This window comes from Xiphophorus couchianus, chromosome 16, assembly GCF_001444195.1.
Source record: "Xiphophorus couchianus chromosome 16, X_couchianus-1.0, whole genome shotgun sequence".
Taxonomy (NCBI): Eukaryota; Metazoa; Chordata; class Actinopteri; order Cyprinodontiformes; family Poeciliidae; genus Xiphophorus; species Xiphophorus couchianus.
Genome location: NC_040243.1, coordinates 17,018,319 through 17,029,696, shown reverse-complemented (window position 1 = coordinate 17,029,696; position 11,378 = coordinate 17,018,319). Strand labels below are relative to the sequence as shown.

The 11,378-nt window shown below is 38.2% G+C and overlaps 1 protein-coding gene across 3 annotated transcripts in view; it reads right to left on the bottom strand.

Annotated features, from left to right (window-relative positions):
* Positions 1 to 1,864: 1,864 nt before the first annotated feature.
* Positions 1,865 to 11,378, bottom strand: part of grin2aa (glutamate receptor, ionotropic, N-methyl D-aspartate 2A, a) — a 169,747-nt gene continuing 160,233 nt past the window's right edge. For 2 of the 3 annotated variants that reach the window (XM_028042110.1, XM_028042111.1), the window contains one exon: positions 8,993 to 10,957. In XM_028042110.1, coding sequence (XP_027897911.1) covers positions 8,993 to 10,957 — 1,965 coding nt within the window. Of the gene's footprint in view, positions 10,958 to 11,378 lie in introns of all 3 variants that reach the window. The other variant, XM_028042109.1, reaches the window with a different exon arrangement.

The following is an 11,378-nucleotide window of genomic DNA, read 5'->3' as shown; positions in this document are numbered from 1 at the left end:
GTTGCTAATGATAGACCTTGCTTGTTCCAGCTCTCACCAGCCAGCCTCTGCAAGTTGACAGGATTGGTTCCGGCTTGTTATGTATGAAGCGTGTTTTTAACCATCCTTTTTAAGGATTTCAGTTTCAAGGTGGATGCTCTCGGCAGCACATTACACTGTATCATAAAGCTAAGCCAAAATGGAAAAGCAGAATGGAAATGCTAAAAACCTTCCTAATGTTTTTGTAACATGCAAAACAGGGAGCAGCAGCTGGGTGGTGCAACTACATAGTTGGTTATTCGAGTAGATAAAATACAGGTACATCTAAAAGAAAATTTGAATTTGAAGTATAATATTTTTGTCACTTATTTCAGAGAGTGAAACTCATATATTGACTAGCTACACAGTTAGACAATCGCATTTTCATGATCTCATGCCACAATTTCCACATTAGAATGTAAATGTAAAGGTTTTAATTCACTTCTGATGATTATTATGATTATTATTATACTTTATCTATTTTTTTTTTCAACAACTGTAAATACTTACATAAGAGGAACCATGTGCTAATGCAATACTGGAAAATATTTTAGCTTCAGTAAATATCAGTGTTGCAGAGATAGTTGTTTTGATCAATTTCTTGATAGTAACATCTTTGTGACACCAAATGCCTTCATTGTTATTGGAAGACGAAAGGCCCTAGGAAATTAAGCTCCCACTTTGCCTTGCTACGCATTTAACACAAGAGTATGCACAATTTTATTACCGCAAAAAGCTTGTTAGTTTTTTTTTTTTTTCAAAATTCAGCCAAAAAATTGCAACTGCAAGTTAAATATTGCGGGACAGACATAATAATGCTATTATGTAATCTCACGGTAATCTATCCAGATCTTTTCCTGGTTCCTGGTTAAAGCTGAAACTTATGGTGGCCCTTGCTTCCTAATTAATTTGATTAATGATGACCTGCTCATTTTGGGATAATCATAGAGGGTCAGGAATGGATCTGTTACAGTATAAAAAAAGAAAAACGATAAAGGAAGGCATAGTCATCACAGAAAGGTTACATACCTGGTTATGACACAGGCGAATAGTGTGAACTCCACAGCACTGATCTCATTATATCCTGTAGCGACTATTTAGAATGGTGCCATTATTAAAAGCATCATGCATACTTCAGACATTACGTGATGATTAGACTGTGTAGCGCTTCCTTTAATTTTTTCATAAGAAATACTTCTTATGACAAAATGTGAAACAGTGCGAACATTTATCCGTGGAAACAAATTTATCTTAGTTCTTTTTTTTAAAGAAACTTCTTGCAGGTTTTCAAGTTTTGGTTCATAAAGTGCTGTACTCATTAGAGACAAATATACATTTAACAATTGCCCACCATTATGCTAATTTCCCCAGCAATTAAATAATTACCACTACAACGCTCTTTTAGGCCTTAATCTGCTATGGCTAAATTAAGTGTTTAACCTCTTCAGGTTCTGAACTTTACATGGTTGTGCTAAAATGAAATCACTATGGATTTCCTTGCAACAACATGAGTTCAAACTCATTAATAATGAAAAGAATCACCCTGGTTTGGGTTGTTTAGTTGAAAATAGGATGTAATTTTTTTTTTTGTATTTACAAACATCATACACCACAGATGTGCGATGCACTTAACGAGTTGTCACTGATAGACTACATTAAAGACAACTGACACATTGTCTCTAAATTACGATGAAGCCTCTGCGTTATATTTTATATGGCTATATGACTCCAGGTAGATGACATTGATTGTGTCACAAAAAACAGGGAGGACAAAAAAAGCTCAGAGATGCAAAATCTACTAGCAGACAAGATAAATTGTGATTACAGATCGACCAGGAATCATAAGTCTAAATAAGTGGACTTTTATTGGAAACAAACAAAAGCACTGCTCATAAAAACCTCAGATTTCCAAATTAATGTTTTCTTAGTAGAAATCTACGGTGCCTTGCAAAAAATATTCTTGCCCTTGAATTTTTTGAATATTAAAATCATTTAGTTTTCGTTTTTTTATGGTATATACCAACAAAATAAGGCATAACTGTGATGTGGATTACAGATGGTTTGTATACAGTCTCCATAATTTATAGAACAACCTTTCATTGCTAAAGATTTTCAATTGGATTTGGATTTGACTAGACCATGGTTTGATCTAAACCGGGGGTGGCTGATTCTAGTCCTCAATATTAATTGTCCTGCGCATTTCAGATGTTTACCTAGTTCAAGGGTCTCAAACTCCAGTCCTCAAGGGCCGCTGTCCTACAGTTTTTAGATGTGCCACAGGTACAAAACACTGGAATGAAATGGCTTAATGACCTCCTCCTTGTGTAGACCAGTTCTCCAGAGCCTTAACGACCTAATTATTCTATTCAGGTGTGGTGCAGCAGAGGCACATCTAAAAGTTGCAAGACTGTGACCCTCGAGGACTGGAGTTTGAGACCCCTGACTTAAATTAACATACACGGATCAAATGACTGTCACTCGTGGGATCATCTCTAAAAAGTGCAAAAATTAGCTCACTAGGACAAACTGACCTAAATTATTCCAGTTAGTCTTTGACTGTCTCAGTATTGTGCTGGCTCTAGTAGGCTATGTTCCAGAATTGCTCTGTAGCTTGTGCAATCCATCTTTGATGAACTTTGACCAGTTTTTATTTTCCCTGCTCAAAAAGTGTTCTTCACGACAGCATGACGTTGCTAACCCCCATGTTCCGGGAGGTTGGTAATGATTTCTGAGTGAAGCTCCAGTTCTACATTTCTGCCACAAGTAGAATTGTGCATGCCGGCTCAGAAAGGTTAATGGCATAATCTGAGGAGAGCACCTTCTTCCACATGTTTGCTGTATCCCCTACATGACTTGTAGCAGGCTTTAGCAATAGCACTTTTGGTTTTTCTTTCATGACTCCACCACGAAGGTCGGACTTCTTGGTGGCAACCTGTCAACAGTTGGTTGCCCTGTCAACAGTTTTCTCATCTGTACTCTGGATCGCCGTAGCTACTCCAGAGCTACCAGAAGAAAGTGTCTATATCTTAAGCTTGGAATATTGTTTTATATCTAACCCTGCTCTAAATTTCTCCAGGACTTGATCTCTGACCTGACTAGTATGATCCTTGGTCTTCATGGTGTTGTCTGTTATTTGCTATTCTTTAACAAACATCTAAGGCCTTTGCAGAATAGCTGTGTCCTTATTTAAAGATTAAAATAAAGCCATTTATTTTATAATTGTTTTTTAAAGATGGTTGATTGGTTTGGATTTTATTCAAGGGTAAGCCTGCAGAATTAAGCCATTTTAATTGTGTTATTTTCCTTTTACAGCTCAGTTATGCACTACTGTGTGTTGGTCTACCACAAAATCCTATGAAAATACATTTAACATTTTGTCACATTCTTCTGAATGTGAAAAAATGTTTTTAAAGGGTTTGAGGATAGTTTTGCAAGATACTGTAAGACTCCTAATCACATATTTAGTTTTAAAAAATCAAGTAAGAAAAGAATCAAACACTTTCTCTCATTTCCATCTAAATAGTCACTTAACTTAAGCTGAAGAAATTGTTTATACATAAAGCAAGGAAAACCTGTTGTCACAGGAGATCCTGACAAGACGGCAAGCCTTGTGAATGGTGAAATTTTATTCTAGTTGCTCTATAGAGAGAGAAAGAGAAAAGGAGAGATAGAAAGAGAGATAAACAGTGCCACTGTACAGAAGAGCTCTTGTGAAATCCACACAAAAAAATATTGTTTTTACTCTTTATAATTCTCCATGATGATGTATTTCAGTATGAATTTACAAGCGATTTTTACAAGTGTAATTTCTAAATATATTCAAAATAGTACCTTAAAAGTCTTTGAGGAAGTATCAGTTTTTTCTCTCCTTTTTTTTTTTTTTTTTTTTTTTTTTTTAGAAAAAAAAGCTCTATTCTTACAGCAAAACAATAAAGAAAGAGGTCTTGTATCTTTGGAGGGATAGCAGACTCAAAGTTGAGGGTTGCTTTTTTTTCTTCTTCTTCTTTAGAGTTGAAGTCCTGACACACATGAAGGAGACGTAAGAGAGAAGCAGAGCTGGTGATACAATATTTCTCACCTGCCTTCAGAGAAAGAGCGAGGATGTCCCATCATCCCAAGCCTGAACCCCCAACTTCCCGTCCCCCCTACCCATGCAACCTGTTATATCACTGGACAAAACATGGCCTGATAACAACCAGTCTGCCAGTACGGGGGAGGGCCGCAGAAGGGGTCAGTTCCTCGCCTTCTTCCTCAAAACAGCAGCATCTTCATTGTGTTAAACACAGATACAGATATATATATTTTTTTTCTTCTCTCAAATATGTATATACTCACATCTGGTTACAACGCATTAGTGATTATAACATCATAACCAAAATAAACAAACAGAATGAACAAAAAAGAGAAACGTAAAAAACAAACTTATTACATCTTGGGGTTGCATGCCATCACCTCATTAGTTATCATTAAATGTAATTAAAATACATTTTTTGTCATTTAAAAAGAGCAGGGTTGTCATCACAAGGGCAGGGTGTTTGGGTGCGTGTTCGAACGTAAGACGGCATCAGCTTACTGGATGGTTCTGCAAAAGTTGAACAAACTCAACAAAGTGTTGTGAGTCCATGAAACAAAATGGTGCGTTGTTGATATTTTCCATGTGCATATTGTTCACTTGACAGCTCACACAGGCAGCATGTGGAGATAAATATGATAATAACCATAATAAATATGCAGATAAATGCAAAAAAAGGGGCAAAAGGGGGGGTTTCAGTCAACATCAGGGATACGCTGTTTGGGGAGCAAGGAGAGGTTCACTGTAGTATCTCAAAAACAGTGATATGACAGAGGTTGTTAAAAATAGCAAGCAGCTGAAACACAGTGGCTAATGCAGTCAAGTAGAGAGAGGAGGGACAATCCCATTATTCCATATGAGGATAGCTTCTCAGAATTCATTCTGTGAAGGGTGCTCAGTTTGGAAAAAAAAAAAAAAAAGTAGAGCTGAGAACATCTAAGCTCCCTACCACCTTCCATTTGTTCCCCTCCTCTTCCTCCTTTTCTCTCTCAGGTTGCATGAGCTCCAACACAGAGCTAAACTGGAAGACCTTGGACTGGTATAGTAAACAGGAGAAAAGTTTCATTCTGCGTTGTGGCCACCATAAATTGTAGCATGTTTATGTTTTTTTTTTCTTTTTAAATAATATATTTTATATATTTTCTACAAAAATCTGTGGCACATTTTGTTCTGTTGCTACTGCTCCTCCAAAATGCACAGAATCATCCTGAGGTATTTTTATTTGATACAATTTGGCTTAGTGGATCCAATCAATCAAACAAATCAATTAACAAAGGTGATTTCATGAGTTGTCTTTTTTCTAAAGTGTGCAATTTGTACAGCTTTATGCTACAAAAAGTTTGGCACGAGTGAACATGGAAGTATATACACGTATGTCTCTTTATGCAAATATCAAAACATGTAAATAAACAATCAGATTAATCCCACCCCACCTCAAAAAAATGTTTTGGTTATTATTTCAAGCTTGCCCAAGATCTGTCATGCACAGATAACACTAAATCCCAACAGATGGATATGTGATGGATGAGTATAAAACAGTGGAGCCTCCTTGGATCCAGTAGCCCCAAACCACAACCCACCCAAACAATGGTGTACAGGAAAACAAGGGATCCATTTATAAAAATTCTTCTTCCTAAAGAGATCTCAAATACTCACAATGTGAGAACAATCTCCTTTAAGACTACAGTGTTTAAAGGGCAAATATAATCATATTTGTGAGCCATAAAATCTAGAATAGCTTATGAAATCTAAAGTATAATCATACATTTTAAAAGGACATCATAATCACCAAAACGTCTTTTTATACCACTAGTGCCTTTTGATGCATATTCAACACATAACATGGGAGTGGCCTTCCGGTGGTACAGCTGGTAGCACTGTTGCCTAGCAGGACCTGCATGTTCTCCAGTATTCTCAGACCTTTTCCCACAGTCCAAAAGCACAAATCCTAGGTTAACTAGTCTCTAAAATAAGCTCAGGTTTGGAAATGTGTGCATGCATTATGGTTTGTCCTGTGTTGGCCTGTGATTGACTGGCTACCTGGTGTACCATGCTTCTCGCCCAATAATTGCTGACCTGCCCCTTGCAACCATGCAAGGATAAACAGATAAAGACAATGGATGGATATGGGAAGTATATTCCCACCATTTAGTGGTCTCAGCTATGCCCAATTATGCTTAGTTTGGCTAATTTACAAAATTGACAGTACCTAATTGAGAATGTGATTGACAGCAAAAAGAAGTACCATCTGATAATGTATCAACAGGATAAACTGTGTCCAAAGAACAACTGCTATCCATAAACTTAACTCTCGTTACTTATCAAAACATGTCAAATAGTGCGTTTGAACGCACTGGCAACACAGAATAATGACGGAGTGAGCATTTTCGCCATTAAGATCATGTTGTAAACATTTTTGCCTGAAGTTTATGAAACAATTAAAATCTCCATTCAAGGGAAGGCACACCCCAAACCTGAGACAAGAGAACATATTTAAATGCTAGAGTTAGGAAAGAAATCAGTCAAACCACTAAGGCAGCCATAGCTCTTGTTAATGAGTATAAAGGTTTTTATGCAAGAACATGCTTTCTTTTACAGTGTTTTTTGCTTTTTTATCTGTACTCTGTTAAATCAATAAACACCCTTGCCCGTCTTATTTTCATATTCAACTTGTTTTTTTTTTGTTTTTTTTACCTGACTGAGCCAAATGAAGGGGGGAGCGTTTGACTGTAGTTGTAATCTAAATGTATATCAGTATATTTACCTCCCTCTAATCCACCACCTACGCAACATTAGCGTCAAATGACATTTAAGGCTAAACTACAACTTAATAACTTCAAGAGTTTGGTATGGTATGTTTGGAGTAACGTCCTGACTTTTGTCTTACTGTTGTGTATTGAAAACTTTCTGAGGAAACCATTGACTGTTTACATGGAGAAAAAATAACTTGAACTTCCATCTGAACGCTGCCAGAGTGTTATTTTTTTAAAATTAGATTTATTGCGACTCTTGACTTTTATTTTCTTCCTATGTTGAATTACATGTAGAATGGATTTGCAGAGTACTTTTAAAACCCCCATTTGTTAGCGGTATAATCTAGTTCTCTCAGAAAACATTTTCCTGATTTCCTTCGTAGTCAGGAAAAAACTCAAACCAACATTTCAGCTGTAAACTTTGGTATCAATGCTTCTGAGTTCAGAATTCCAAACGTATCTTCATTACTCTTTAGCCACTTTTGACCAACATTTTGTCTTTCACAATATTTTTGCATATTGCTCTATTTGTCATGGAAATGAATGGAATTATCATGACATGCACGGCTGAAAACGAATAACAATGAATCCTTTTAAAAGTGATGATATATGCCCTTTAAATACTAATAGACTGTCAATACCTATTTCAGCCAACTGAGAATAAACTTGACTTAAATAAAATAAAAAAAAGTGAATTATTGTAGATCACACCATTGATGACATGTAAATGAAGGAAAGGAAGAAGGAAGGGATCATCAGAGCTTTTTTTTTTTTTTAGCTAAATACCCTGTTTTCAGTGGCAGAGTTGTCAAAAGACAAAATTATCCCTGTGCTCACCACAGAAGAGGTGATGGCGGACACAGATGTCATCTTTTCCCTCTTTGTTATATAATCTTTATTCTCTTCCACAATTATCTTTACAGGTTTATTATGTTTAAAGATCAGAGATCAAAGTTTGTGTTGTACTATATCCATCCAGCACCTCTAACTTTGCCCTTTTCAGAAACATGATAAATATGTGTCTGAGTATTTGTGTGCATTTTCTCTTGTCTTGAAGGAATAAAGAATAAACACATGCAAAATAACCTACTACTCCTGATGATTTTTTTTCAGTAAGCTATGCCTTTTTTTCAAATGCAAATGTGGGAGAGAGTTTCTTTTTAAACTAATTGCTATTGTGCTACCAAATAAGCAAACACTAAAATTCTACATAGATTTTTAATTTTTATAGCTGAATAGAATAAAAAAGTAAGACTTTGCAATCATTTTATATGTGCAGTGCCAAGAATGAAATTCCTCTCTGCTGTCTAGAGTTTCCATTCTTGTCTTTTCTCTATACAAATCATTTTCTCAGTCTGCCTTCTTTCAGTTTGTAAACATTATTCCTACATTGTTCTCATCACTATTGTGTTGCTGACATAGTTGTAAAAAGTAGAAAACCACAACCAGTAACTGACAAAAACAGCCAGTTGATTACACTGATTTGCTCACTTTTTTATCCTCTTTGTGTTCTCCTTCACTCTCAGGTGTCGTCATAGGTACATCTGTTAGCGCAACAAGTAGCAGACCATTGGACTAGCTCACTACTCCACCTTTTCCTTCCCAGAATGCCTATAAGTCTAGTTCACCCATCTGGTTTCCTTGTCAGGCCCATTCTCGTAGTGAGCTTGTCAGTGAAGGTGGAAAAGAAAAATGGTAAGAAGGAGGTCATTATAAGCATTATCTCCTTTTCCACTGTTTCTTAATCCTCCTTAAAAAAAATCACTACCATCATCAACACCTGCACAATACACTCTTCTTCTAATACCAAAGTAGGAATTCTTCGATAAAGAAACCTAATACACCAATCCCAGAAATGGCACTATTATGTTCTCTTCCTCCATTTTAAAACCGTACAGCAGAGTGCTGATCAAATATTAAACTGATTGGTACATGGGAGACAATGGGCAAATATGGTGATATCATCTGCAAAGAGAGTAAGAGCAATACAATTAGTCCCAAGTGGGCCAGAAGTTCTTTTTTGAGCACAATGTCAAAGAGAAGAAAAATGGTCAGGTGGCTATGACATCCCTTAGTGGATAACATAGTGATAAATTATAATACAAACCCAGAGAGGAGTTAGAGGGAGAGAAAACATTTCTTATATCAACTAAACATCTGACTCCAGACTGGGGATTTTCTTATACACCCGTCTATTGCTGAACTGGGCTGAGTTTAGGACACCCCTTGAGGCTGGGTATGCACTAGTCTTATTGGCTGAGTAAGGCATCACATGCTCTTTATTGTACATGTCATTAGCTATCCGCCCATCCCTTGAGCAGTATGAAGAGGTGGATTTAACAGAAGAGCGAAGATTGTTCGCATCATTGCGTGTTTTGATGGGAGCTGCTCCTAGGGCCAATGAAGGAGAACCTACTGCCAGCTGTTTGTAAATGTCAGAGGAGCTACGCCCATGGACCAGTCTGCTGCTGGTATCATCCCTCAATGAGTGACTGAGGAAAGGGTTTTCCGAGCCATGGGTTGGGTACAGGGACTTGCTCCTCTTGCTTTCCTCAAGGTTATTGTTAAACAGCATTGATTTAGACCCAGTGCCAAAGAGTCTGCCGGAGTAAGGGCGCATCCCAAAGAGATTGGCATAGTGGGAGTCAGATGCTGAGTCCAAAAAGCGATCCTTCTCTTTGAGGCTGACGCTGCGTGCTGGTCGGCCCGGGTCTACATCCTTGGGCTTTTCGAGCATGATGTTGTCAAAGGAGTGCTGACGATTTAGCCTCAAGCGGTTTCTTTTTTGGACATGTGGCCCATCTGTCTGTGGCCAGTATAGACCAAACATTTCGTCTGGCTGCTGCTGCTCTTGGTGATGCATGGTGGGGCTAACCAAGGGATCACCAAGAAGCTGGTCCTCACTAATGTCATACAAATTGGCTGTGTGAAGGCATGCATCACATCGATTGTATGGAGATCGCGTCCCAGATGCTGTGGCAGATCCTGTAGCGACGTAAGACCCTCCTTGTTGGTAGCTAGAGGGTACTTTGGACAGGCAGGATCGGCAGTGTGTCTGTTTGTAGCGGTCAATGGATTCATGAGGGGACAGGGAGATATTTTTCTCTTTTAGGCTGTAGTGTTTAGAGTAAGCCGAGTCTGGCAGAAGATCTGAGTCCGTGTGATGCATAGGTGAGGAGTTCAGATGAATGATTGGCTGCTCACACTTTCTATAGTTATCACTGTGGTCAGAGTAAATTTCAGGGTAATCCAAATCATCTGTTCCAAGACCATGACTCTCACGGTAGTGAACGGGATCTGAATGGAGGCTCATCTCCCTGTCTGAATCAATTGTGTAGATTTTCTCTCCTCCTCCTCCTCTCCCACTTTGGTTGGTTCCACCGCTGACCTGCTTAGTTTTTAAGTAGGACAGCTCCACCTCACTGCAATCCCTAGGGTATTTTGACGTCATGGATCTTTTTTTTAAGTTGTCCTTGGGTTTCAGGTGCTTGTTGTTTTCTGGGTCCTTGTAGGTGGCTCCCCTGCTTGAACAGTCAGAGATGTCGGAGTGGGCTGTGTCTTCTGGGAGGTAGCGCTGTGTCTTCATGGATATTCGTGGATCGGGCATTAGCATGTCAGGCATCGGAGAAGGCCCCGGTGGCACAGAACGCAATGTGTCGGTTGACTTTTTCCACAAGGTTCGCTGAGACTTTGCATTTGTTTGGACCGTGTCAGCACTCACTGCTACCTCCACGGTATTTGGATTGGCATCATTCAGGGTCAGGGGATGCTGCCCACCTTGAAAAATATAGTTGTTGAGGTGGTCTTTGTGGCGATTTGCAAGATAAGACTGAAGGTCACCAGTGTCCCCATAGATCATATCTTTGGGAGCATAGCTTCTGTTGTCAGCATAAATGAAGTTGCCTTTCTCTGCCATCATGTCCATGATCATGGGACCAGCTGAGTGCATGAATTCTCGTTTAGGCGAGTTCATGCGGGAGCCACTGAGGTTAGACATGTTGGTCATCTGTTTCGCAGACTTAATGAGCTTAAGCATTTTGTCCTGGGGGCTGAAGTCAAGGTCTGTCTTTTTCTTCATGTCAATGTGTACTCCATGGATACAGCTCCAGATTCCCTGCATAATACACATAAATAAAGAAAAGATGAAGAAAATGAGCAAACAGAAAAGGGATAGGAGAAAATTAGGTTAACAAGTCCTTAAATTTACATATATATATATTATACCAGTCTTTGCTGGTATATAATTGGTTATAATTGGTATAACTGGTACACCAATTATACCAGTCTTTGCAAACACTCAGATGTATCAGTTTATTAAATGCGACCATTGTTTGCTCTTCTTAAAAAAAGGCAATTTGACTAAGTACGTGATAGATGGAAATAGATTTTATTGAAAATATGACTAACCAATAGATTTTCAAAGCGTCCCCTCATTTTGTTCTTAAAAAAACTATTCTACCTGTGTTGTTTGGCTGGACATTCAAGATTTTACTACAAATTCCATTTCTACTGCACAATGAAAAAATAATACACTG